This window comes from Drosophila pseudoobscura, chromosome 3, assembly GCF_009870125.1.
Source record: "Drosophila pseudoobscura strain MV-25-SWS-2005 chromosome 3, UCI_Dpse_MV25, whole genome shotgun sequence".
Lineage (NCBI taxonomy): Eukaryota > Metazoa > Arthropoda > Insecta > Diptera > Drosophilidae > Drosophila > Drosophila pseudoobscura.
In genome coordinates, this window is record NC_046680.1 from 4880495 (window position 1) to 4908378 (window position 27884).

At 48.1% G+C, this 27884-nt stretch overlaps 2 protein-coding genes, 1 long non-coding RNA gene and 2 other non-coding genes across 7 annotated transcripts; all 5 read right to left on the reverse strand.

Moving 5' to 3' along the window:
* Positions 1–15: 15 nt before the first annotated feature.
* TRNAT-AGU (transfer RNA threonine (anticodon AGU)) lies at positions 16–89 on the reverse strand. The gene has a single exon. It is a non-coding gene; the product is annotated as a tRNA-Thr (tRNA).
* A 689-nt stretch (positions 90–778) lies between these two features.
* TRNAT-AGU (transfer RNA threonine (anticodon AGU)) lies at positions 779–852 on the reverse strand. The gene has a single exon. It is a non-coding gene; the product is annotated as a tRNA-Thr (tRNA).
* A 2140-nt stretch (positions 853–2992) lies between these two features.
* Positions 2993–4223, reverse strand: LOC4803472 (uncharacterized). The gene is made up of 2 exons (XM_001360153.4): positions 3420–4223; positions 2993–3352 (listed from the first exon to the last, which is right to left on the reverse strand). Exons 1-2 carry the CDS (start codon positions 4121–4123, stop codon positions 3250–3252), a joined length of 807 nt encoding a protein of 268 aa, XP_001360190.3. The 5' UTR covers positions 4124–4223; the 3' UTR covers positions 2993–3249.
* Positions 4224–13602: 9379 nt separating this feature from the next.
* LOC26533842 (uncharacterized) lies at positions 13603–13943 on the reverse strand. The gene is made up of 2 exons (XR_001452040.2): positions 13861–13943; positions 13603–13796 (listed from the first exon to the last, which is right to left on the reverse strand). It is a non-coding gene; the product is annotated as an uncharacterized lncRNA (long non-coding RNA).
* Positions 13944–20596: 6653 nt separating this feature from the next.
* Positions 20597–22532, reverse strand: LOC6898103 (uncharacterized). 3 transcript variants are annotated; one of them, XM_033378866.1, is made up of 5 exons: positions 22298–22522; positions 22210–22246; positions 21223–22145; positions 21028–21163; positions 20597–20944 (listed from the first exon to the last, which is right to left on the reverse strand). In XM_033378866.1, exons 2-5 carry the CDS (start codon positions 22244–22246, stop codon positions 20787–20789), a joined length of 1254 nt encoding a protein of 417 aa, XP_033234757.1. In that variant the 5' UTR covers positions 22298–22522; the 3' UTR covers positions 20597–20786. The 3 variants fall into 3 exon arrangements, with proteins under 3 accessions (XP_033234757.1, XP_033234758.1, XP_002138183.3); XM_033378867.1 differs by having other exon boundaries at positions 20597–20973; positions 22210–22532; XM_002138147.3 differs by having other exon boundaries at positions 22210–22519.
* Positions 22533–27884: the final 5352 nt, after the last annotated feature.

The following is a 27884-nucleotide window of genomic DNA, read 5'->3' on the forward strand; positions in this document are numbered from 1 at the left end:
GTTGTCCTTGACGGAAGGCCCCGGCGAGATTCGAACTCACGATCTCCTGTTTACTAGACAGGCGCTTTAACCAACTAAGCCACGGCGCCCTTGCGACTTTCGTATTTCAACTACACAATTTGAGAAACAGTTCCCTACCGTTATCAGCCCATTAACCAAATTAATATTTGATATTTGCTCAGTTGTTTCAATTTTAAAACATCGAGCCAGGGAGGGGAAGTCATGGTTTTGGTAAGCAACTGTTAAGATTCCAGAACTGTTGCTGGAAAGCTCATGTTAGTTGATAGCTTTCAACGGCACTATAAGCTTTTCATGTGAAAGCTTTGACGTAACATTATACAAGTGAGTGCTTTAACTGTAACAGTAATTCCTTAAAGCTGTACGAGTATAAAGCACCACCCTAATGTTATGCTAAACATAAAGCTTCAAGAGACGGTTACTTTTACAAAGGACCTCCAAGGGTGCTTTAAACTTTCAGTATAGAGTATTTCCAAGTCGAATGATCCCAACTAAAAATAGTATAAACCTCATATTTTCATCATCGTGTCGACAATCATTCTATTTTCTGTACAGTCATTGGGTGATTTTAATGATTATTGAAACAATTATTGTGGCAATTGAAATATATCAATGGCTGGCAGAAGGCGTCAGTGGCAAGCGCCATTAATAGGCACCATTAAACTGCGCCCCAAGCAAATCAAATAACAGAAGTTTGGCTTCATGGGATGGAAAACACACATAAAAAAGTGGAACCCCTAATATCGAATTTTTAAGGGATAGGCCCCGGCGAGATTCGAACTCACGATCTCCTGTTTACTAGACAGGCGCTTTAACCAACTAAGCCACGGCGCCCTCGAAAGCTGCTCGGCCAGAAGAGTGCACAGAAGTTGCCCTGCCGAAAGCGACCGTGCTGAGTCAGCGAAGAAAATTCATAAATAACTGTATATACAGAATACCCTGTATGTGCGAGAGAGTCAGCATACACTTATCTTTCGAGGAGGCAAAAAGTTCTATTGTGGCAGAGAACTAGTTGTGTAATCTATGCCATATTTATCTACAACTTGTGCCGTATCGTTTGCCGAGACGACAAAGTATTTATAAGTAGACGACGACGTATCTGTTTGCTATTTAAATACTCGCTCACTCGCTCGCTCGCTCACTAGCTGCCCTCTTTGTGCAGCTGCCGCTGGGAGGCATGTTTGCCTATTTGAGGCAGGCACTGGGAATGGGAATGGGCTGGGTCTGGGCCGGGCTCTAAGAAGAACTGAAGAAAAATGCAAATGTTGCCGCTTCGGCCAAATGGAAATTATTTGTACTTTTGCGGTTGACTCACACACACTCACGGAGAGAGAGAGAGAGAGAGAGAGAGAGAGAGAGAAGAGTAGAGCAAAGTTGGGCACTTGAAATGTATCTTTGAAATTGCTAGAAAACAGCCCAAGGCAGAAGGCTTCCTTCTCTACTGCTGCCACGGCTGTTGATTCCTTCTTTTGGTTAGACATCGGCTTATTAGCAAGTTGGGGAAACGTTTTTGGTTTCTGTTACTTTGGCCTGTCAAAGAGTTCAGTGGAGCAGGAAAGGCACGAATCGCCAAGCAATTGCTGGAACGCCGTTAGAACTGAATGCCATTTCATCAGGAGAACGGCCATGGGTCATTCGCCTGCCTGGGAATTGTGTGGCAGCAAAATGGGGAAAAATTGCCGATCAATTGGACGGCCCTTTCGGGGGCAGAGCAAACGTGGTACTTGGATCTGTATCTGAGCTTTGGATGGCCCCAATAAATCACACGATTCTCTACGCACAACTTTCTGAGCCCTGTTAGGCACATTACAGAACTGAATGGCATGCGGATGATGGCTCGGCTCTATTCCTCCCCTCCCAGCAACAGTTTAGCTGGACGTGGACACGACTAACTTCCGAACGTTTACAAAACTAATTGCCCGAACTTAGTTGCTCATCAAATTGCCGCATCATTTTACGCAGATTTTTATCGCACTAACCCCTGTTCAGACCCAGTCTCAGTCTCAGTCCCAGACCCAGTACACCAGACACAGTACAAGCCCCAGACCCGGCCCCGGGCCGCGTACTCACTATGGCCAGCCAGCGAATGAGCCAAAAAGTATCTAATGTGTTTCCTGTGTTTTAGCCATGTAACAGCCCGTTGGTTGTCTGTGCCTGCCCCTGTGTCGGTGTCCGTAGCCGTGTATCTGCGTGTTCGTATCAGTGTTTGCGTACCCTATTCCAAGGGGAGTATCGTCATCTGATGGAAAGGAAACCTCGGTTGCATATACTCGTTGCCCTCTTCTGTGGCATAGAGTATACGCTGTTCGTTTTGTCGTTAACCATTCCCCCGCGCCTCTCGCCGCTTGTTAGAGCATTGTAATTTGGCATTGGCATTGGTATTGGGAAGCTAGAGCCGCTTATCAGCACATGACTCCAATAAATTCGTATTCGCTCTTCTCCCCCCTTGCCAACGCACTCCCGCTCTCCTCCTCGCGTTATCTTGCATCTCACTCAATGCGAGACCCATGTCGATCCCTAGTCCAGGTCCGCTTGCCTTACCGCACCCTCTCACCCCCTCGTCAAATGCGCAGCAATTGAGTTTTTACGCATTTCGACAACCTCCAAAAAGGATATGGGATGCTGGAGTCATGAGCTGGAGCTGGAACTGGAGCTGGGGCTCGGGCTAGAGGAGGACGATATGGAGTGGAGCCAGAGCAGGATAAGGATTTCAGCCGTTCCTGCCGGCGCTTAGCTTCGGGCTGTCAGCTCAGCTTCCTCTCTATGTCTCTTTCTGTGGTGGGGATTTGCTTCGTTTTTTTTCGAATGGGAGGTAAAGGAAAAACAAATCTGCTTTTGTTTTATCTGATGCCGCTTCCTATTTAGCCGCTTGCCATCTTATCCTGGTGGGAATGCGTGCACATTTGGATGGCGTCGAAAGTCGGATTAGGAAGCCTCGAGTGTCCATGATATCCCCACTTTAAGGCCATTTTCGCAGAGTTGAAATTTTGTAATTATTGTACGAGTATTATGGGAAAACAGACACGGGAATGGGCCTCAAAAGGGCCATTAAGGCCGCAAACGTCAATAACCCTAATTGGGCGACAGTTCCAAAGCAATTACAAACAGACCCTACCCCTGCAGCCCTCCGCCAGCACGGCGGAAAGTCCCTCAATAAAGTCGGAGAATAAAAATCAACATTAATTGCCAAAAGTTGAGAGTTGAGCGAGAGGGAGAGCACTCCAGGAGCACTCAAAGCTCACTCGAATCGCGAAACTCAGAGCGGAGTGAGTTGGGTGGGGAGGACGGGGCGACGGAGGTAATTGACTTTTGGATGGTAGTCCATGTGCTGGTCCTGGAAAGATGCAACCGAGATTACATAGCTGGCCGCAAGATCAGAAGCAGTCAGTCAGAAAACTCACCTGAGGCTGAACTGGCGGTTGAAGAAATGGAAGTAGCAGAGCATGCTGTCGAAAAGATTGTACAGGAAGAGGCGGGTCTGTATTATCTCCATCCGCACCTGCTGGAAAGTTTGGTGGTGGCAGTGCATCGGGACCATCTGCACCCGCCTGCCGTCGATGTGCTGGATGAGCTCCCGCATCCGCCGCTGGTACACATTGCTGTCCACCTTGCAGGCCTTGTGCTGCTCCCAGCGCTCGATGCACAACCCGAAGTGGTGGATGGCCTGCACCTTGAACTCCTCGAAGGTGTCCAGCTCCCGGCGCATCCGCTGGATGCGGGTGGCGACCAAGCAGCGCCACCCATCCATCTCCTTCAGCTCCTTGCGGCTACTGTTGAGGTGTCCGGCCATCGACTGGAGCTGACACCTTAGCACACAGTTCTGGCGCCGCAGGGCTACCAGCTGACGGCTCTGTGCTGTAAAAAACGACTCGTCCGTGTCCTCCATCGCTGCCTGTGCCTGGCACTGGTCCTTGGGGCTGGTCACCAGCTTGCTGCGCAGCAACAATAGACGCTGTTTCAGGGCCTCCAGCTCGTCGTAGAGGGCGTCCAGGTCAAGCTGTTCCTCCTCCTCGCCGCCAGTGCACGCGGGCTCGGGTCCGCTGGTCAGAATCTCGCTCTCCTCCTGCTGCAGTCCCGGGGCCCGGCACTCTCCGTAGTTCCACATGCTGACTCGGGATTTATTCGAACTATTTCAGAGTGATTTAAGGGTGTGTGTGTGTGTCTGCTGGGGTCTAATCAAAATGAAATTCAAATGAAAGCGGTTGACAACAACTGCACGGATCGTTAAATCAAAGTTAAACTGATTTTCCCTTTCAACGAGTGCCGTGCCCGTATGTCCCCCCAGTTGGCGCCTAATTTAATTGAGTTAGGAAAATCCTGGGGCTGCCGCGTTTCGGTTTCAATTAAATGAACAACTTTTCAACGGCTGCCCCTGCCCTTCCCCTAGACTGACGTTGTTATGGCATTTTAACCCCTAATTTATTAATGACTGCCGGCATTCGTCAGAGCAAAAAGTTCATATTTCAAAAATTCTGCGAAGAAGGGTTGGAACTTATTGGGCGGCATTTGATTAATGACACTTGTGTCGGGTCTGTGGGGAGCTTGGGGGATGAAGACAGCCCCATTTTATTTCCGCTCCCCTTTCCACAGGGATAGACACCCCCCAAATTGTGTGTTTCAACAAAATATTTGCCAAGTTTCACTTTTCGTCGAGTCCTGTCACGTGCAAGTTGCAGCAGCCTGGCAGAACTAGGACGGATGCCAAGCCAGAGCTTATCCATAAGGTTAGAGTGCTTGCCCGTCTCCAAAGACCATCCCTGGGTATTTCTGCATACCGTTGCGCATTGTGACATGGCAGATGAATTTGTCGGAACATGTGTTCAGCTCCTGCTGCAGCTGTTCAGCAAGAGGTCCTACCGCCGTGCCGTCCATTCCATTGGGGTGCTGAAACTGATACAGATAAATTTTATTTCGTAGCCCTGTTTACAAGTCTGCCAGGATGGCAGGATGGCAGGAGCAGGAGCCGCTTGAACTTGCATGCCAGCACGAATTTTGATTTCTATTCCCGTTCCCTGTTTCCTGATCCCTCTCCCCATTCGTCCCATATTAGTTGTGGCCGCCTGACGTGCGGGCATCCGTCCTGTCAGAGGTTATTGGCATTATAAACACGTAGCCCTGCACACGCCGCTATGATATCATTCCAAAAATGGGTTTATTTGGGGTCTTAATGGGGGTTTTAGTTTTGGGAAAGTCCGAAATAAAATTCTGATTCGAAATCGTTTTAGTTTACCAATTTTGTTGGGAAAAAGGTAATCATTTCCGATGAATGTACACGAGTTTTGAGTATGTGGAAATTTCCACTTCCTGAATATTAATACAATTTATGTATAGAGGTAAAGTAGTATTTTGTAATTTAGAATGTAAAATGGAATGGAAAAAAGGATGTCAATTCCTAATCTTTAATTGGACGTTGACATGCAATGACTGCATCTAACAAGAGGCGATGCAATTACTGCACCGTCAAGTGGCCCGTGTGACACCAGCAGAAGGCTGTTACGCGCGGATCCCAGGCAAAACGCAGCCCTCTTCCCGCCCAACCGACCGAGGGGCGCTGCCGCATGACGCGCGGTGCGTAGCCGAACCAAACGCGAGCATGCAAGAAAGATAGATATTAGACTAACCTTCGAGGAAAATTAGCACTAAACTTATTAGGAAATTAAGCATGCAATAAAATACAAAATACAAATACCACTACAATTACTAATTACTAGAAAGGTGTGTAAGGATTAGTAATTTAATAAGAGGAAGAGAATTAGTGGAGGATATAATATGGTAGAGGGAATTATAGTCCGAGCATAAGACCCTAAACGGTTCATGCAAGGAATAATTCGATCTACAAAGTGGAAGGAACAACGGTATAAAGTTTCTAGTCAGTCTAATAGGAATCGTGAAGTTTATGCGGCTCAACAGATCAGGGCTGTCTATGTCACCCCTGATCAAGTTGTGCATAAATATCACACCAAGCATTTTTCTACGGTTAACTAAGGATGGGAGGTTTACTAATAATAGTCTACTAGAGTAAGATGGGAGTCTTACACCCGCATCCCAGTTAAGGCCCCGCTTTTGTAGCGTTTCCCATTCAATATTTTCCATTCGCAGAGGAGACTTTACTATGCATGCGAGTTTGTCATTTCCATAAATCAAGCGATGCCAATTCCCCATAACTTTCCATCGGCGGCATAAATCTGAATATTTTCGGTACCCCACAACCAGTGCAGGGAACCAACCTAATCCCTGAGCAAACGTGACTCAATTATATGGCCAACAATCTCTCTGCCATCTCCCATCTCATGTGTGTATGGTCGGGCGACGGCGTCCTACTCAAATTTCATATGATGTTTTTTATACAATGCATAATTCGGGGAGAATTTATGTGGAAAACAATAAAATTGAATCGTTTTCGCATTCAGCATTCAAAGGCGGCAGGCAGGCAGCACTGACTCTGGCTCTGACTGGCAACTGCTGTTCGCATAATGAACTCATCTAGACGAGAATAATAAATTTCCCAACGGAAGCAGAAAGAAATGGCCCTGGCAGAAGCAGCAGCAGCCATTTTAAGGCGTCCTCCTTATGCTTCATGCCCCATGCAGCAGCCCCATGTTCCAGCCCCATCATCGTCATCCCCCGGCCACTGGAGCCTCGGTTCCTTCCTGGCAGTCGTGTGTGATTTTATTTCTGCTAGCAGGATCCCTCTCCAGGACAGGTCGTAAACCACAAGTGCCCCGACTCAACGCGACTCGACTTGGTTTGGTTTGGTTGGATTCGGCTTGGCTTCTGTGTGGCAGCGACTTTGTCACATTGGGGCTTCCGTTGCCTGGTGCCTCCTGGCTCCTGGCTCCTCGCTCGTGGCTCGTGGCTCGTGCCTCGTCGAGTGTTTAACTCATGAACGCCCACTTTGATTTCCATTTGAATTGTGCGCACAGACGGCGACGCGAGCCACTTGTAAAGTTGCCATATGTGCCACCGATTTATGGACGTCGCAAGGGCCAAAAAGGGAACGGGGGAGTAAGAAACCTTTAAGGGATCTAGCAGGAAGCTTTAAACAGTGCCAGAAATATAGGGAAGTAATCAGGAAAAAGCGGATTACATTATCTGATACTGTCTAACCATTAGTCGTGGTTGATGTGCCCCGCGCCAGCTCTTAGTCGATCAACTCTTTGCACAGAAGCTGAACCGAAGTCAGCGGTGGTGGCTATCTATCAGCTCATCCAAAACCCAGTGCTTGCCAGGACTTAGCACCAGATCGTCGAGAAGTTGTATCAGACAGCTGGGAACATATCCTGCATCCTGCAGCGACATGATGCTGCCATTCGCCTATGGCGCGATCTTTGCCCCTGTCTTTTGTCTCGTCTAAAGGTTGCTTTGAGGCGATTCGAAGAAGGAAAGTGTTCTAGAAGGGGAAATGGAAATGGCAAACAACGAAATACTTTCACCTGCTGCTCCAGACGATTCAATTAAATGCAATTCGCACGCACACATGGGACTGCCGGGGGTTCGGGCGCTCCTGTCCTGTCACGGCGCCTTCTCTCGTTTGAAAAATAGATTTCTAAAACGTTTAAGCTGCTGCATGTGTCTTGAATTTTAAACTGCTGTACGGCAGTGTGGGTGCCCCGCCCGCCCTCTCCATAAACATATTAAAATTGCGCCAAGGTAGGATGCAAGCTAGACAGCCACCCCCAGGACTCGGGACCCAAGACGGACCCACCCTGATATGCTCCCAGAGCATATGCCTGGGCCGCCAAATAGCACAAACGTGACCAAAGTTTTTGTGACTCTTTGTGCATTGTTGGCAGGCGATCATTTATCTTAAATGCCAGGCCATGGATACGGGGCCCCAGGCTGGAGCTGGGGAATGGAGTTGGGTGCTTCTTTGTGCGGTGCTAACGTCTTCTCTCTTATTTTTGTGGGGCTCTCGGTAGGCAGGCCGGTTGCCTGGCAGCCAGCAGAGGAAGTTTTCGAAGGTGCACGCGGACGGCCTAATAAGGAGCCACGACGAACGATGAACGATGAACGATGGAATTCATGATTCTAAGCAGCTTTGCGGGCAGGACAACCCAGATCCCAGGGATATGACCAGCTCTTAATGGGCGAGCTGGGGTCAAGGCTTGAGTGAAATGGAAATTGCACAGTTGAAAGGAAAAGTTTCTGTTCTCCACCAAAGAAAAAGTTGATTCATCGATGCGAAGTGAATTTCCAACTCAAATATTTAAGTGAAGTATGGTAGGGAAGGAGGGCTTTTATACACACGTTCTTCCAGAAAAGAAATCAAACTTATATTGAAGTTTGTTCTTGCACTCTACATTCTTTCTATATTCTATAGCTGGATTATTCTCATCGTCTTTCTGCTAAGAACTCCACTAAAAGTGCAAGTTTAGTTCCTGATTTTTCACCCTTTTCTTGAGCTGAAAATCTCCCCCTCCAATTTGAAACATTTCTATGCAAAATCACATAGTTTCTCCCCTCCACATTTGCGTCGCAGCTGAGGCTCGTAAAACTTTTTGACAAAACAATTACGGGGCATGCAGAGACAAACAAACAATGTATAGCCACTTCACTACGGACCTTTCTCTTTAGTTGTGCGAATCCTTAAACGAATATAACCCCCTTTTTCTTGCCTTTGTTTAAAAGAACTTTTTGAAATTTTTGTTTGTTTGCCCAGCGACTTTGTCTGGCGGAAGGTTCCGTTCCTGCTCCTTGGACGGATATTAAAATTGCAAAATTTTTTAATCTTTTTTGAGGGAAACGTTTTACATATTCTATAGATTCTGGCGCACGACATAATGTCCCTATTGGGTGTTCAGCAGCCTCGCAGGGCATCCCAACGCATGGCATCCCAACGCATCCGGGAGCAGGAGCACATAAGGTTGAATTTATGTATGTATTCGGGCATCACAATTCCCCATGCCACTCGCATGGCAATAAAAGGAATATCCTGTATAAGGACGTTTCCTTTCAACCAACACCCAATCGCAGCCAGTTTCAGCTCCATCTCCAGCTCCAGCTCCAGTAGCAGCCCCAGCCAGGAGCTCCGTCTGCTCCTGTTTCTGGCTGGGAAAAGTTTTTTGTCCTTGCCGATGCCAGCAACGTAAAATTTTTATAGACACGTAGGTAAGTGAGGGAACCGAACACCCAGTCCTAGTCTGAATGTGTGTGCGTGTGTCCCTGTGTGTGGGAGGATGCTTAAATCCCAGTTTACTACTTTAGGTGTTTACCACACAAAAGGCCAGAAGCGGAAGGCGGGACGCGGGAATCGGGAATCCCATCCCCGAGCAATCGTCGAATTATGCAGAAGAAGTTGAGACCAAGTTGGGACTGAGATTGAGATTGTTTCTGGTGCTGCCGCTTGATGAAAGATTTTTATCATGCAAATAGTTAAGGGGCCGCATGGAGTGGGTGTGGCTGTGGATGTGGCTGTGTGGCATTACTCCTACATTTTATGGGCTCTACTAAATTGGATTTATATCAGCATCTGCTGCCACCCACCCGCTGAGAGCTTTAGGCCAGAGACAGGGCCACAGGGCGACAGAGAGACAAAAGCAAGTGCCAGACAAAAGTTTGTCGCATTTATCACTCGATGGCTTGGGAAATATGTTTTAATCATATTTATAGCGTGGGAAAGTTGCTCAGCCTTGTCCTGGTGGCGGGCGTGACCATGCCCACTTAACTTATTGACATTTGACCTCTGTGAAAGCCCCCGAAAAACGAATGTCTAACGAAGCAAGCCGAAATCGTTGCTGCCCCAATACAAAGGAAGTACGAGAAGAGAGAGAGGGGCTGCCTGACTGGGGGTAATCCTGCGCGTGCTGCGGTGTGCTCGCGGCATTGTCCTGCTCCGAGTCCTGATCCGAGTCCTGCTGCTGGTCCCCCGCCACTATCTAATTTATTTTCCTGCTGCGTATTTGCATTCGAATCCTGGTTGTTGTTCATTTAGAGCATCTTCCATCATTTGTTGCTCTCGGCTTTAACAATTTTTTCCCATTGTCGATTCTTTCCCGGGCCATTCCCTCCCGATTTCCTGCCCGTTCGTCCCATCCTCGGGCTGTTGTTGTTTGCCATTGACGATGATGATGGCATTATTATGTGTTGGCCCCCTGTTCGCTTTTCCACCGCTCGCCTTTTTCCTGCCTTTTCCCCCCATTTGGCATTGGCATTACTTCCGCTTCCGCTGGCAGTGGCGGGCCTTGTAAAACTTTTCCTTTTTCGGTTTTCCTTTTGACATTTTTCATTAAAATGAATTTCTTCTCTCGTTTTTTTGGGGGGCCCAAGTGAATTATGTGTCACGATGTAGCAGCTTCCTGAAATTAGAATTCTTGATAATTTATGTTTGATTTTATTGAATTTTAATGATTTCGTATGGTAATAGGATTTGCATTTCATTAATTGAGATTGGGTTTTATAATTTAAATTCATGAAAATCACAATAATGAAATAGCGTGGCTATTGGGTAACAAAGTACCTAATATTTCGCATTATTTACCATAATATTTTTCTTTTATATTCAGTGAAAATATTTAGCGAATTATTTTTAGTGCAACAACAAAATCTGGTTTTGTGGCACAACAGATTTCAATGCGATTTTCTATGAAATTTAAATGAATTTTCTCTGTCAGTTTCATTCAATATTTCCCATTTCTCTTGCCAAAAATATTTACAAAATTAATTTGCCAGAACCAACAACTGTTCAACAAAAATAGCTTTGATTTGTTATTTATTTCTGTTGGTTTTGTGTAATTTTTTGGCAATATAACCAAAGGGCAAGTCTCACATGGCGTATGAGCAATTAAGGGATTACATCGACTGACTGCCAATTAATGTGGAAATTATTTATTCAGCTGTGAAATGTTCTGCGGCTCATTATTGGCTTTCGGGGCATTTAAATTGCATTTACATTTCCCGCTGACCGCACAGAATGTTATTTTACGGCTAATTGATCGGAGAAGAGAAAATACTCAGTAGTAGATGGAACTTTGAGAATTTAATGCTTTAAGTTGCGGCTCCCCCGATCTCGGTGTGTGGGGGTGACTGCTCCCTGGTGCCGCTCTGCCCCCCAATCACCGGGGGAAACATGTGCTGACCACTGAACCATCCAGAATTTATGCACTGCACCGGGTGCCCAGTCGGAAGGGGGGAGGCACCGGAAACTAACTGCGCGCTTTTCTGGTTTTCTGGTTTAGGCAAATGGAATATTTAATTAAAACATTCGCAGACAACACCAGACCCAAGCAGCGGGCACCAGGCACCAGGCACCAGTTGGCACCTGCAACCCAGGTGGAGTACTCGCAATTTGCGGTTCAAACGAACATGGGTCTGGGCCGGAGTGTCCATCTGCATTCCGCCCCTTTCGAAAAATTTGTTATTGCATTTATGGATACACGTGTGTATGTGCAGGAACAGGGGCAATAACATTTAAATTTTATGCTGGCTAGGCTTTCAACGCCTTGCAAGCGATGACGACAAGGAGGAGGATGACGATGACGATGACGATGGCGGTGATGGCAATGATGATGATAGCGATGATGTTGCCTAAGACGACTCTTTGGTACAATAAAAATGTGACCATAAAATTATATTGTCCAGGCCGGGGCAGCGGCAGCGGCAGCTTGCCCCTGACTTGAACTCGGACTTGCCACCAATCCAGACAATCCCCTTCTGGCTTAGGCCTCATCGTGTGTGTGTCCGTGTGTGAGTGCTTGTATTTTTATTATGCTAATAATGGTCTGAATGCCAGGCCTTTTACTGCCAGCCCAGCCGCAGCTTCGACATCGACTTGACTCCGAGTGCGGTGTGCCCCCGAAAGTAGGCAGTGGCTGGGGCAGGGGCAGCGGTGAAATCACGGCCAAGTGGCTGCTGACTCGAGCTCTTTTACTACAGTTTAATAAAGCCGCATCCAAATTTATGGTCATTTAAATGTATATACGCACATATTCTTTTATTATTTATAGCCGAACAGCTGCTTCACAGATTTAGGCTGAAATGCGAATAAATATGAGTGGCTTTCTGAAGTATTTCGAGGGCCCAGAGATGATAATGTGTCAGTTGGCTTAGGTGGGATTTGCTTGGGCGAGAGGGATGAAATCTTCTCCCAAAACATTATTCATATGCCAGGGAAGGAGGACTTTGACAGTAAGAGTTATCGTTCAGTGGAAGACTTATCCTAAACAAGTTCTGGCAAACATGCAGTAGTTGGTTAACCTATTAAAGAATATCGCTGTCTTGCATTCAAAACATGGCAATGTAAACCCAATCAGCGTACTAAATGTGCTTAATTATTCGAACACACAACGCGAGTACTAATGGAGCTCTCTACCATTGCCACTAAGCCAACGCGTTGTTGAGTCAAGCGTTTGACGTCATTTGTATTAACAGTTAATTTCAATAATGACGCCCACCCGTTCCCCCCCCACATACACACACACACACCGACACACGTGATGCCAAGAAGTCGGCATCCTGTTTCTGTAATGAAGTCCTAATGCTTTTGCCGGGCTTTCATGTTGTGGCACAGCCAGCCTGACAGCCGCCCGACAAGTACACGTGTCAACACCGGGGGCGGGGCGGGGAGGTTGTACGGAGCCGCATCGCGGTGTGGGTGGTTTGGCACGGGGCGTGGCGCCACAGCCAAACATGTCAAGATTTATGTCTTGGCTCATTAGGAAGCTAATTTGTCATGTGTTCTGCGCTGCATTGAGCGTGTAAGCCGGCGAGACTTTAAATTTTTCAACACTTTAATTGAAAATCTCCCTCGCATTCCACCGCTCACCCATCCGCAGCGGCGGAAAGGGAAACTCTCGCTCAAAGGAAAAGGGCGGGGGTCCCAAATAAGATGCCCAAATTGCCAAACTTTGTTTGCCAGCAATGCAGGGATTAACTGTATTTAACTGCCAGGCAGCAGGAGCTGAAAGAAAAAAGCTGTACTAGAGCCCGCCTCGGGATAGCCGAAAATTCCACTTGGCTAATTTATGGGGGGGACCACCCGGGCACGCCCTTACCCCTTTCGCTTTCGACAGAAAAGAAGGAAGAAAAGCGAAAGGAAAACGGAGTGGAAATCGGGGTCTTAGCAGTGCATAAATCTTAAACCGCAAGGAATGAAGCGACCGTAAAGCGGATTACTTTTCCGTGCACTGCAACAATTTATTTTATTACGATTTCCCTGGCTCGGGCGTATTTTTTGTTAGTTCATTTCCCCTTCCTGGTTTCCTGGTGTCCCTCCGGGTCGTAGGCGTGTCTGCGTTGACAGTTTTAAAACAAAAGTTGTCTACTTTGCAGTTTGCTTAAATATTCACAGGACTCGTCTCAGTCCGGGAACACTTCCCGACTGCATCCTGACAGTTTCCCCCAGTTGCACGCGGCAGTGGAAAAGTTTGCGTGCAACTTTTATTTGCTCAGCTGGAAAAGGGCGTCTAATTGCTTTGGCTGTGCGAATTTCACATCATCGGTAGTCGGTAATAAGCGTGAACCGAGACTGAACTATGGGGTAAATAGATGTGGTTAAGGGTCGAAAGAGTTGGCTGAGGAAAAACGGGAGTGAGACACTAATAAATCGAATGTCTGTTCTGCTTAAGCTCGGAATAAAAATAAAACCAGTATGAGTGCTGTCTTACTTTATTTTATACTTATTCTTACGTTCGCAGCATGGTAATTTGTGGACACACAATGGCTGTTGCGGCTTACATTCGCAGCATGGACTTTCGAAAGCAGATCCCGCAGGAGCTAGTGCAGAGATTAGAGCTCCAAAAAGCACCAGAGTAGGCCAGAAGTACATGGTTAATGACTCGTATCTGCTAAACGCTTCGAAACAGTAAAATACCTTAAAATGCGTGGACAATTTCATTAGCCACATACCCAACTCGGTATACCTGTCCTACGGACAGTCACCGTCTGCTCAACAATCCAGGCCCTTCCAGAAACTGCAAATGAGATATGATACGTAAGATATGTGTTGAGAACAATCGAACAGGGATAGTTTATCCAGCGGATATGCATCTCAAGGTTATCTCGCCTGTGTGTTTGCCTCATGCTGATTGCTTTCTTATGTTTGGCTCCTCCTCCTGCTCCTCCTCTGAGCCCACCAACTGTTGGCATTCGACTTCAGCATTCGGCTCAGGCTAAAGACTTCACGGACCAGACCACGCCAGAATCCTCATGACTTACAACAGGATGGCACGCATGCCACAGGGGTGGGCAACGAAGGGGAAGGAATGGATAGGGAAAAACATTGGCAATTGTGATATCTTTTAGCAGAAACGACGTGTCGACAGGCAGACAACGGAGCGATAAGATATGCCCCATCTATTCAGTCAAAGCGCCAAAAGAGGGCCAAAATATCAACCTGTCTTTGGGCTTCAGGTGCTTTGGTGCCAAGCTGAGAAAAATTTACGCTAATCTGCTGGCAACACGCCACAGAGTTGCAAGTTCCTTTGGCCAACAATTCATTAGCATTAGCCGACCGGCCGGAGGGGCAGAGACACGGACACGGACACGGACATGTGTTGTGACGCTGCGGACAATGCAAATGCGAATGTGAATGCGATGGGATGGCGATGCCACGGCGAGAAGCATTTGAACAAGCGCATAATTGCCAGGGAATTTACGATAATGTTTTAAATTAAAAAGGATGTTCGTCCAGACATCCCGACCATCCTCTCTGTACCATTCTTTCATTTTTTGTGTGTGTGTCGAGTGCCACGGAGGAGTGGAGTCGAGTCGAGTCGAGTCGCCTCGCTGGAGTTGGAGTTGAGTTGGCATTAAAACATCTTGACGCAATTTCTGCGATAAGTCGACAGCAACGAGCCAACGAGAGAACCCAAGGCAGAAATAATGGCTGGATTATGTACGAGCCATGTCGCTGTTGTTGCTGTTGCTTCATGGCTCCACGGCTCCTCGGCCCTGGCCATGGTCATGTCTACAGCAAAGATCATGTCGAGAGCGAGCATGGCCGGGATAAATCAAGGCCCAGAGCAGGCCTGGGCTGTGTGAGCTTGTGTGCCCCGGCCTAAAAGGTGTTAAAACTATTTTTGTAAATTTAATGTGCGATAAAAGAAATGAAAATTCAACAGGTTGCAGGAGACGAGAGGCGCGCTGCAGAAAGCCATCTCAGAAACGTGACGAATGCACTGCGAGATGTATCTGCCGTTTAAGCCAACATTTGACCGGCGTCCTGGTGGGAAAGCGTTGACTTTTGGCCCGGCCCGGGATGGTCCGGCCGGAAATGCGAAATGCAAAAAGCGATTTCTGGAGCATTTAATGTCCGTCATTAAATTAGAAGTTAGCCAAAGCAATTTGCTACCTGCAGATCGGTGGCAGGTGGCGGATGCAGCCGGGCGGCCACCCAGGGCAGGAGCATCGTCGCTGGCCATTAACATTGTGTTGGCCTAATGAGCCAATCGCCATAAATGGCCAAAAACATTGTGCTCCAAAGCAGCTTGTAAAATTAGAAAGCAATTTCAATTGCCCGCTCAAGTATTTGCTCAACATAACATCCGAGGGGCCAGGAGAGCGCCAGGCGCTTGCAGCCACGTTGGGAATGTTAATGCTTATGTTGTCTTAAATGTTGTGGGCCCGGCCGAAAAGCACTTATGCTAATCATGGCCATTAACAGTTGAACTTCGCAACGCAACCAGTTTGTGTGTGTTTGAGTGTGAGTGTGTTTGAAACTGCAAGCAAATCGCTGGCCCTGGAGAGGCATCCATCAAGCTCTGTCTGATCCAGAGCCAGACAGACGAAACACAGACCTGTCGCCCCTGTCGGCTTGTCGCCAAGATCGGTGTGTACGTGGACATGGAGGACAGTTCTATCCGATGCTTCACTTCACGGGGCAGAACCGTTAGTGGCAGTTGATCCAGTTTGTGTGGTGGTGCGACTCCTCCTCCTCCGCTTTCCGCTGCTCCTGCTGCTCCCTTGGCATGTTCAATGTTAATTTAAATTAGAAAGCAACGGCTCTTTATTATTATGGCTTAATCGCATTGCATCACCATTAAGCAAGCTTGTTGCTGGTTTTCGCTGTTTTTGTGGCTGGAACAACGATTTACACCGTCATCGGCCTAATGGCATAAGAGGTGTTTGGGAATCAATTAAATTCGAGGACAGGAAGAGCTTGAGACTGCAAATCGTATCAAAGAGGAGGCCTCAGGGAAATTCTCCATTGAAATATGAGGCCCAAACGTTCATCAGATAAACCCAAGCGGATCTGGCCATGTAGCAAGGGCATATACGAGTGTATCCGAGTTTGTATTATATATCAACAGAAAGAGACTCTTCTCCCCTGACGACTTAAGCTGACAGCAGAACCGAACTTGATATTGGTAAATGGGCTTGGCGTATGGATCCATAGCTTTGTGGCGGCCTAAGCTGGCCAAGGATGTGGGGCTCTAGATAAGGATATTGATTGCAGTTTTTCTCCACGCATCTGGCAACGCTGCAACCTGCTGCCTCTTCCTCTGCTCCCATTAAGCCTCATGCCCAAGAGCAGATATTACATTCTAACCAACGCAAAAGCGAAAAAAAAACTTGCACTTCCAGTAGAAGAACTGGCAGAAGATGCACGCAACAAAGCAAGGGGAAAAATGAAATAAAAAACTCGTTGGCCAACCTGGTCGACTCCCGACTCCCCTCGACCGGGCCAGCAGCCCATCCCAGCCCATTCCATTCCATCTCGGCGAATCGGTTGCCCGGCCAGTGCAAAAAGCAAGCTCAACGCGAGCAGAACTCCAGCCCGATCACGGATCGCAGAGCGAGGGAGCCAGCCAGCCAGCCAGCCAGACTTGGGACTGCGAATGCGAATGGGATCGAGTGCGGTTGAAATCTCAGCTTTCGCGATGTGTAAGAGATACGTTTCGGTGTGGCGTAAAGAAGGCATTAAAATCGCTTGCCAAGCTGACAAAACGGCAATAAATTAAGCCAAAAAACCGCCGCGGGTCGCATAAAAAGCCAAAACCCCAACAAACACAGGGAAAACGAAGAAATTTCGCAGCTTGCAGTTTACACGGTTGCAGTTTTCGAAAGGTAACCGAGGTAGCTGCAACAGCAACAGCACCGGCGGCCAGGAAGACCAGTCTTCTAAGCACTCTTCTGGCCGGTCTTCCTTCTTCTAGCTTCGGTTTCCTTGGGTCGTTGGCTGCCACTGCCATTGCCACAGCCAGTGCCAGTGCCAGTGCCAGTGCCAGTGCGACGGCGACTGCGTGTTGGGAGAATGGGAAACGCGCCGCGACCGATGCCAATGCCGATGCCGACGCCGAGGCCGAGGCCTAGGACTATTATTAGTTTTGCTCACCTGCGGTAATTAAAGCGTGAAAATCACTCTTTAAATTCTCATAAATTCGTGCTCTAAACGCAACATTCCAAGGATCCGAGGGTGCAACTTTGTTTTGTCACTGTGCCTGTGCCAGAGTGCGAGAGTGCGAGTGTATCTGTGTGCGTGCTTGCAACATTTGTAATGCATTTTCAATTATAGACTAGACGCGCGACGCAAACCAACTGGGATTACGCCGACTGCTGAGAGCGGAGTAGGTAAGTGCCTGGGGGGGAGGGCTGGGGCCGGGGACGAAGCCCATGTTAATGGCTTGGGGGCGTGGCCGGCAATTGCCTCAGCGACTGTCAATTGATTTTAATTTAAGCCGCGGCGATTCGCCTTAAATTGCCAATTATATTTAGTCACTAGATATACGATAAAAGCCGATCCGAGCCGAGAGCCAAAACGAAATTGAACTAAGCCAACAATTTGGCGAGCGTTTTCCTGTGCGCAGAATTTTTCCTTTTGTGCCTTTTCGTATTGTAAATAAACGGGTAATTGGCGGACAACAGACTACAGACTACGGACAACTGTGATTTAATCGCAGCCCGTCTGAGACGGAGACCAAAAATGCCAACACTTTGGCAATGCCCCAATCCCCAATCCTCAGTCCGCAGCCTCCAGACTATCCCAGCCCCATCCCCATCCCATACAACACCGATCCGTTCCGTTCCGCTCCGTTCTCCCTTGCACTTGCTCATTAAAAGCGCGCCACACTGACCTCAAAGAGCTTAACTTATTCTCTCTGCCTCTCTCTCCGTCTCTTTTTACGGCCGAACCAGGACCAAAACAGTACAGAAACAAGTGAGAGGGGATTGCCGGCGGGCCGAAGCTTTTGATACCCTTTCAGATCCATCTTTCCCGTGGAAGATATGGTCGATAAAATTATATGATTGTATTGGACTATGAAGGAAATCGCTAAGTAACAGCTGTACTGGGGGTATATATAGTAATCCGATCCTCGCAGCTCCAACCTCTATAATGTGAATATGTATCTTACGTATTGTTATCCATCCCCGCAGATCAAGAATTTATATCCCTGCTTCCGCTTCTGACAGGGCAAGACTCTGCTAAAAGTCATAATACCCTCTGAAAAGGTATCAAAAGAATTAAAATAAATTGCAAAAACAAACGAAATCGAGGTTGAAACAATGGGAGAGTCCGTGTGGAGTGTGTAGGGTGCAGGGTGCAGGGGGCAAGGGGGGGCTGAAACAGCGAAGAGTTAACAACTTAATTGGATTTGCATGTAATTTTACTGTCCAGATTGAAAAAATCGACAGTTGTTGGCAGTTTGTTTGCCGGCCAGCATCGGAGATAAGCGCAAACGAGGGCCCAAAGGATGCCAGGCAGGGGCGAAAAAAGTCGCACACAAAACGCACTCAAAACGCTGGCGAAACGCTTGCAAAACGCAGCCAATTTGGCTAAGCCTTTTTTCTTTTATTCATTGACAAATTAAGCAGCTTTCCATACAGTTTGCTTAAGTTAGTTGTAGACCAATCAAGTGGGGGGAGTGGGGGTATTCGGTGGGCGGCAGTTAACAGGCTTTTCCACCAAGTGGAAATCCAGTCTTGCCGGTTTGTCACCTTTGGTGTCCACTGTGCTACCGAGTAATGCCATTTGGCGTAAATTATGTCTTTGGCGCTTAGCCAAATGGACAGTTTTTGACCAGAAGTGACACTAAAGCCAATGTCCACTGTAGTCTGGCTTGAACAACAGCCTGGTCATACCCAACGCCGGCTCGTATCCACGACCACACGGTCGTGCGGCACTCAAAGCTCCTTCGATTTCAATTAACGCTTCGCTTAACATATTCCTGGCCAAATATTTAAGCAACCGATAAGTGTTATTTTCGCGTCTTGGGTTCCCTGATAATTCCCATTTCTGGGCCGCTGACAGGCCATCCAATTTTGTGCTGCAGAAGCTGCCACCATTTGTCGCTGTAAATGCGACTTAAAGTGGATTTTTCGGGCGATTTTCGACTGTCGCTTACCGTGTGGCTTAGCAGGTAAAAACTTCGCGAGGGCTGCTCTCAAAGTTTACCTTACACCTTAAGCGTATTGAGGGGGAAACCTCTAGAAATTGGTAGGTGTAGATTCTCTCTGCCCTTGTCCAGACGGTCCCAAAAATACCTGTGATCTTTCTCAAACTCTCAAATCAGCTCTCTCTCTCCTTTAAAGCCTTTTGCTTTGACAGTGACCAAACTTCTTATCGTCGGTGCTCGAAAATTAAACATGTCAGCGCTTTAAGAGAGGCCTGATAAGCCTCGCATCCACTCCCGATTGAGGACAGTCCTGTTGCGTCTCGAGGTCTCCTGGCCCTGTCTCGACTCAGGGGATCGGGGATTACGCAATCGGAGCCTCGCCGCGCCTTATATGGCATGTCCATTGATGTGGTCCATAAATTTGACTGCCTTTTTGATTATTTCTATAAAAATAAATACTCATAAGCAGTTCATAAGTCGCTGGGGCCTTTTGTTTCTGCTTCTAGCTGGCTTTCGGTTGCGGCCCATGTTAGGCCCCGAGTTTTTTTGAGTTGAGTTGAGTCGAGTCGAGTGTGCATGTGCCATAAATTAACGTCAATTGGTGGCAGGGCATATACAGATACAGATAGAGGCTCGGGAGCAGACACAGATACAGACACAGACGCAGATGCGGACGCAGTTGCAGTAGTGGAAAAGTGCAGCCAAGCCAGGCCGGGCAGGCAGGCAGGGCCGCCAGTAAGCGGCGGCGCATGCGCCCATAAATCTCTTTTTTTTGGCTATGGAACGGCGGCGGCGGTCAGCAGAGTTCATGTATTCATTTCTGACAAGCCTACATTCGAGTGGAGAAGTACGTGTATGTGAACGTGTATGTGTGCATTCAAATTGTGAAATTAAAGTGGAAATTGGCAACAGGAAACATAAAGCAGAGAAGCCACAGGCCAGGGGCCAATTTATCGGCATTGTTTCCACATCTCTGGCTCATTTTGATTGAATTCAAATCGCAATTGGCCAAGACAAAGGAATGCTTCGCAGCTCCCAGCCTGCCCGGTGGAATGTCACAGTCATTTCGGGTCTGGCTCTGAGCTCTCTGGCTCTCAGCTGCGAGACGAACAAGTGGCCCCATCTGTGTTGGGGACCCTGTAAAATGTTCATCAAATGAACGCTTAAGCGGTCCAGCCCCGTCCAAGTCCCCACTCTCGCGCACAATGCAACATTTAAACAAACAGAGGGATCCACCAGCAGCAGAAAAGAAAAGGAAAGAAAAAACCCAGAGACCCAACCAACTGCAGCGTTAGCCGTAGAGAACCCAATTTAAGATGTTGTTCTGGAGCCGAGGCTGTCGGTTCTGGTTTTTGTTCATCTGCAATTTTTCACATGCCTCGTCAGATACGTCATTGTCAAGTGCGCAAGCGGCGGGCCTAATGAAAGTAACGACTGGCAAAGGCAACAGCAACAGCAGCGGCAGCGGCAGCGACAGCGGCTGGGTGCAGTCTTGGGTTCTTAGATCCCTCCATGGTATGCGCCGGACCTGGCGGAGACGCGGTCATGGCGGCCCATGAAGTAGATGACATCCTCCGATCTAACTAGGAACAGGAACGGGCTCGTGGCGCAATCGAATGTGTGGCTTGTGTTGAAGAAGTGCAATGGATTGACGGGCTCTGTTGGCGGGAAGGCAGGACGGGTTGAGCTAACATCATTATGGTAATCGCTGGAGCAAAGGGCAGGCGATCGTGGCACGAACCTGCGAATGGGGACTGGGAATAGCCACCTTGAGCGTGGATACGCATGCTGATCCGCTGCACGAACCGTTTGATGCGAGTGGTTTGGTTGTTGAGCACGCCGTGGTACGGCAGCTTCGCGTCGAACAGCCAGCTCATCTAAGGGACGGGACCCAGGTTTCAAGCTTATTCCAGCTACAGGAGCTACAGCCACTTACCTCCTTCATTAAGCGTTCCATGGTAACCTTGCCGGAAAACTGCAGGTTTGGCAGGCGCACAGAAACAAATGTGATGCTCAACTGCTTGGACAGATCCCGATAGTTGCGCTGATCCGGACCCAGCATCAGCGCCTCCAGATTTTTCAGCGACATTCTGGGTCCAGGCATCAGCAGCAGCAGCGTGAGGAGACCCCGGCTGCTCTCAGTTTCGAGCGGCAGCTCCAGGCCCATGCACGGAAAACGCTTCCGACCCACCAGCAATCTTTCCGCGAAGCGGAATCGGCCCTGGCCATAGCTGAACTTCCCCACGGAACGGAACTGCTCGTCCAGATGGGCATGGAACTTGATACCGTTGTAGAGCTGCAGGTCGGACGCTGCGATCCCCATCTTTCGCAGCACAGCATTGTGCCTGGACAGGACCTCAATGTTGAAATACTCCCACACACTCTTGTGGAAGCTGCTGGCAATCTCGTCGCCGTCGTAGATGAAGAAGTTGCGGACCAATATGTCTGCGCCTAGCTCGGCGAAGTCCTTCGCAAAGAAGCTCAGTACGTTGCTGGGTGCAATGTAGCCGGTTATCAGTTCGACAGTCACTTGGCGAAAGCGCACCGGCAAAGGGCCCGCTATGAGCTCCGCAACTGAACTTTGCATAAAAAAGTTGTCGTCGATCAGACACAGGTCCTCGGCCAGCATACGCAGGTGGTCCTGGCAGGTGAAGTTGTAGAACGCGACCAGAAATTTTTGCAGCGAAGCCGGCGAGAAGAGCACCACAGGCTGCGCCGGTGATTCCGGTGGCACCGGTCGAAGCAGAGTAAGAAACAAATTATTCGCAAAGACGTCCCGGGCTTGCGGACTGGGCTTGATGACGATGACCGCCTCGGCTCCACCGTAGAAGGCACTCAAGAGCAGGACAATGGTTATGTCTGAATTGGAGGTGATCGGAGGAATCAAGGCAGAGGCAAAGGTAATCAATTTGTGAAAGCTCACCCAACTTCATGTTGAAACTATTTTGGCACCCTTTCATCTTGGAAAATTGATGTGAAATTACTTGAATGAAACATACATATGTACATACGTCAGAATGAGTGCTATAATGTGTGCCAAGACAACAACAAACAATTTAAATCAGGTTGGTTGTGGCCATATGCTAACTGACTAACAGCAAAAACAGAGACGGCCCTATGGGAAAAGAATGCAGGTTTGGCGAGAAAAATACATGTGTCATTTTGTCCTTCCAGTTGAGCTGGGTGTGAGTGTTGGAAAACGTAATGTCATAAACAGTGCCTCGGTTCTCCGACTGACAGCCGGTAGACGTCTGCAAACACACTCTTTCCTTGCTGCCTCTCATGGCTATTACCATAAAACGATTACAAAGCTGTTGAGAAGACAAAGCCTTAATTAAAGCTTAGAAATGTATCCAAAAATCTACAATCTACAAAATAAAAAAAACAAACCTTCCAACACTTTCTAAATTCGGATTATTTTATACATTTAGGTACATTTACACAAAAGATACCAATTCATAAATACTAAAATTTATCTGCTGGAACAGCTCAACAATTTTCGAAATTTCTCTAATAACTTTGCTTATTTTAATACCCGAACAACGAAATCTGTGAAATTTTTGATGCATGTTAATGCCTCCGAGCAACGCTTCCAATGCTTATGCAACAACACATGCCACCAAAGAGGATTATCTATCCCACATGCGATACGCAAAAAAGTGTGGAGGAGAGTTGGAAAGCCGGGCAGGGAAAACTTTTTGGCTTTTGTGGAAAATTTCCGAATTTATATGCAAGTTCATAAACAAAGCACTAAAAAGGATTTAAGTTTGGCAAGCAACAATGGGCCACAATGATGCCATAAGCAATAAACAGCCAAGTTTCGGGGGAAGCCGGAAAATTGTTTTTGCCAAACAGGGGCAGCCAAATCGGTGGCACCAGTCCCTCTGCTGCCTCCGCAAGCCGCAAAGCTGCACACAAAACTATGCCGCACACACTCGACTCCATTCCACTCCACTCCACTCGACTCCAACTCAACTCGATTCGAGTGGAGCCTTGGGGGGAAAGTTGGAAAGTGCCGGGGATTTGTTGCAGCCAAAAAGTTTCACTGTCTGTGTGTGAAATTAATTGTTGGCTGCCTCCGACTCGACTCGACTCGGCTCGACTCGACTCGAATCTATTCTCTGCAGCCATTTTTAAGCCAAAACAAAGCTATCACTTACACGCCGGGCAGGGATTAGTCCAAGGATCCATGGAGACGGGGACGAGCCAGCCGAAATTCAATTAGGCGCCATGACGCGCCACATTTGAAGGGGCAGGATGGTGGAGCGAGGAAGCTTGCTGTGGCAATAAAACACAATGCAGATAATTTGGCGCTTTTTCAATTCTTTCTTGGAAGCCAAAGGCGCTGTAATTTGCCACATAAGTCACAGAGTCAACAAAAGTCGCTGGAACGGAGAAGGAGGAGGCAGAAGACGACCGGGTACAAGCCAAACTCGAATTCCAAGTCCAAGTCCAGACGGACAAAACCAACAACTCAATCCTACCTCTTTTCGCCAGCCAAGACCACATCAGACACTGACACTGACCTCTTTGCTCTCTGCCCCCTCCCTCGTAGCATTCGTACCGCATGAAGGGGGATAGAGGCGTGGCTGCTGCATGTGCCACACCCCAGTGGAAGACCCAGAACACGCAAGGCACTCCGATCTACTCTCCACTTCACTTTCAGCTGCTAGTCGTCGCATTCGACTAACAAGATTAAAGTTGAAATTGTAAATTGCTTCTTAGTCTAATTACGATATGTTGTTACTGTTGCTGATCACCGTGATCATCAAGAAGCAGCCACGGACGCATGGAGCGGGAGATCGAGAGCTCCATTCTTCACCCTCCTCTGGGGGGCCGGGACCTAATCGACCATCTTCTTCTGGCTGCTCTGGCTGCTCTGGCCGCTAGCTGTTGGTCGTTGGTTGTGGCTGCTGTTGTTACCCGTTCATTTTCGTACTTTAATTACAAAGAACTAAACGGAGTACAAGACTCCGTGGAGGCAATTACCCCCGCCGACAAGTCGCGGTGCAAGAAGCGCACATCTGTGGCAGTTTGCTTTATTAAAAAATTCTAATCATTTCTGCAGATTTACATGGAGATAAGGAATTTCGATTGTTGGAATGCCCTGCTCACAGAGGGATGGGAAATGGCGGCGTATCATGAAGGGAGCCTCAGCATGGCATCGGTCGAGCAAAGTGAAAGGCGGGAGAGTCGCTAAGGTAATCCAGGAATAAAGGAAATATCCAGAGATATGGGAACATTTTGTCAAGCGATTCAGAGAAGCCTTCTGCCCTCTCTCACTCGGGGGCTACGGCATTTGCATGTAAATCTCTGAATTGTGTGCCGCCACATTTCTCAAATGTGAAACGGGGCTTTCTGCACTTTTCACATTCAAGTTATGAGTCTCTGCCACCGAACCGAACCCTAATCGAGCCCATACAACGGTAATTGCACTCGCAGATAAATATCACTGTTAGAAGCCCACACGACGACGGACTCTGTGGCTGTCTCTGGACTCGGAATCGGCCTCGGACTCGGTCTCGGAGTCTGTGGCAACATTGAAGTTGTTTGCTTAGTTGCAAGAGGAGAACACACATACAAAAAAGTGGTCAGTGGCCGAATGGAAATGGTAAGACGAGTCCCAGATAGACTGGTCGCCAAGTCTCTCTCTCTCTCTGTCTCTGTCTCTCTCACTCTCACTCTATCTATATATCTGCACTTCCTTGCCTCTGTCTAGCTGTGTTGGCGAAAGCCAGAGCAGAGGAGGAAGCAGCCAAGGCAAAGATGCTTTATTAATTTTAACCGTTTGCTGCGTGCCAGGCAGCCTTCTCCGCTGCTCCCATCCCAACCCATCCAAACCCATCCCATCCCATCACTACCCATCGATGGGGAAGGAGGACTTCGTTGCTAGGGGTACCGTACCGAGAACCGACTGTTGTCGTGAGACAAGTTTATTTGGCTCAGTGCCGTGTTGACGTTTAATAAATTTACGAATTGTGGCCGTGCGCGGCATGTGGCCAAGACATTGGCATTGGCATTGGCCATGGGATGGCGATTGGCATTGGGATTGGGATTGGACGATTGGACGATGGGAGGATGGGAATGCCGCATTGGCAGTTAGACAAAGTACGTGCTCCTTGCAACTGCAACAGCCACTGAGACAGCAGCCCCAGTACCAGCCGCAGCTCCCCGGCAGCTCTTGTGGCTTACAGTGGCTTCATCAATCTTGGCCAGAGACCCAGCACCAGTGCTTGCCGGGCATCCAGTTGCTGGCGTTTTTAATGTGGCACATCAATCCCGGCATTAAGAGCAACAGCGAAATCCAAATCCTGCCGTCCGGTTAGAACTTTTAATTTCTCTTAAATAGAGACACACTCAGCCCACTCAAGTGACAGAAAGAAAGGGGGCGGCGGAGGAGCGCATTCTGCTGTAATTAAAATCTTGAGTTCACTAAAAAAGGCGACGTCGTTTCGCTTTTAAGAGCCCTTCGAGTGCTTCCAATGCTGAAGCTGTAAGAGAGGAGCTGCAACAATCAAAAGATAAACTGCCGCCGCCAGTGGAGTCGCAGTGGCAGAGGTAGTGACGGTGGTGGGGGCAGGGACTCCAAGCACCAAGCAACGTGCAACGAGCACCGAGCACTGAGCTCTGAGGCCAGCTATGGAGTCGCCACTGCTCCGTCCTGTTCCGTTCCTCCTGCTGTTGCATTCATTGAAGTCCATTTAGACTGCAATTAAAAAACTCACAACTTATACGCGGGTTGCAGATAAAGGTACGGCAAAAGGCTTCAAGTTCACTTAGCTTTGGCATAAATGTGAGGCTTCCAGCTAAGGAATGCTCCAGCCGAACCCAGCTATCTATCTCTGCGTCCATGTATCTGCCCCTCTGCCAGTATCGCCAGTGAGTATCTGAATGCGTCTCTGGCTTTGTGTGTGTGTGCATTGGGTGTACTAAGTATCTTGGCAACCTGTTCCTGAACTTCAGATACTTCGTCTGTCAGTGCGGCTAAGGAAAAAACGTGAATTAAGTGAATAAGAAAAACATGTTTGAGAAAAATTGTGCGAATGCTTTAAATAATTAAGTAGGTGGACAGACAGAGACCGAGAAAGAGACGGAGACAAAACGAAACAGAGGCACCCGTGGAAAGTACAGACAATGTCATGGGCTAAGCTTTGACATAGCTCTGGGGGTTAGGCATACGATACGTAATTCCTGCTAATGAGAAGTCCACGAAAGAAGTTCACTCGCAGAGAGAATCTTGCATATGTAAGTAATGTTAATGAGAAGCGAGTAGCTTGAAATGGCCAGGAAGCCCAACAATTTGGATTAGAATGTATAGGAGAAGAAGTAGATTGTTTTGAGGGAATGCCAAATGAGTAGATAGTCTTAAGGAACTAGCCTTGGTCTCCTATCTATAAAGTAAGCACCACCGATATTTAGATCCAATATACTTGTATTCGCCTTCCTGTTTCTGCTTGAGTTTTCTTCTCAGTCCCATTCTCTCCCATTGTTCTTCTCTGAGAAGCGCATCGGGAATTCGTCGTGAACTTCCCACACATTTAGCATAACACATGCGGCTCAATCGATCACTGACTGACGATCTGTATCTGTTCCATCTGGCTGGCCCCTGACGCCTCTCCCCCGCCGAACACTCAACACGTTCTGCGGTTCACAGCGGACTCGGACTCGAAGAAGACAAATGGCAGAAGCTTCTGTGGCTGACAAGAATCTTTGAGGCAGCTCGGCACATCCTGTCCCAGGCCCCGCTTGGGCCAGTTCGCAGCCAGTTCTTAGTTCTCAGTTCTCAGTTCAATCCTCTCGCCTCTCGCCTCTCTCCACTCTCTACTCTCCACTCAAATTCCAATAAACCAAAAATTGTGCAAAGAGAAAAGTATTTTTATTTAACAGCTTAGGGGGGGAAAAGTTTCTGGCTTCATAAGGTCGTTTGTCGCACATGTTTACTTGCACTTGCAGTGGCCATAAATTAGATTGAAAACGGAATCAGAACCGAGTGCGGTCCCTGTCCCTGGCCCTGGCTCTGGCTCTGGACCTCTATCGAAACCGACAACAAATCAATTTTTGTGCCATTGCAGCAGAAAATGCCACCCCTCACATGTTTTGGGCGAACGGGGACTCCTTCATAGTTTTCAATTTTCCCATCATTGACGAACAGGCAAAAGGCGAGCTCGATTCGGCATCCCAACCCGAACAGCTGGACATGGACGAGGTCGAGGACGAGGACGAGGACACGGACATGTGCATGGACACAATCTGTGCGGCATTTCTGTGGGGTTTACGATGGGAGCCTGGGGAGACGGTTGGAACTGTTTAGATGGCCAGTAAAAATGCCATTTCCGCTTGTTGCCGTAAAAACTTTTGCCAAAAGTATTCCGCTCGTAAAATTGCGCCTGACACATGCGAACAAAGTGTTGACTCCTGTGAGAGGAGGGTCGACAGCTAGGTCTGAGAGTACATCCCAGCTTCGAACTCCGGCAATCGTTATTACTGTTTAATAGAAGACGGCTTTTATGACGGGTTGGATGGGAGCATTTGCCCTGAACGTTTTTCACACATTCATTAATTTACTGTGCCAGCGGGGGAGGGCACTGAACTGAATGG

Excerpts from the sequence above, each read along its gene's own strand:
- LOC4803472 (XM_001360153.4), bottom strand. The coding sequence starts at position 4,123 with ATGTGGAACTACGGAGAGTGCCGGGCCCCGGGACTGCAGCAGGAGGAG. Across the intron at positions 3,353-3,419 it reads AACCGCCAGTTCAGCCTCAG|GACCAGCACATGGACTACCA; the intron begins GTGAGTTTTCTG and ends GCATCTTTCCAG.
- LOC6898103 (XM_033378866.1), bottom strand. The coding sequence starts at position 22,246 with ATGAAAGGGTGCCAAAATAGTTTCAACATGAAGTTGG. Across the intron at positions 22,146-22,209 it reads TAGTTTCAACATGAAGTTGG|ACATAACCATTGTCCTGCTC; the intron begins GTGAGCTTTCAC and ends CCTCCAATTCAG. Across the intron at positions 21,164-21,222 it reads TGGAACGCTTAATGAAGGAG|ATGAGCTGGCTGTTCGACGC; the intron begins GTAAGTGGCTGT and ends CCCGTCCCTTAG.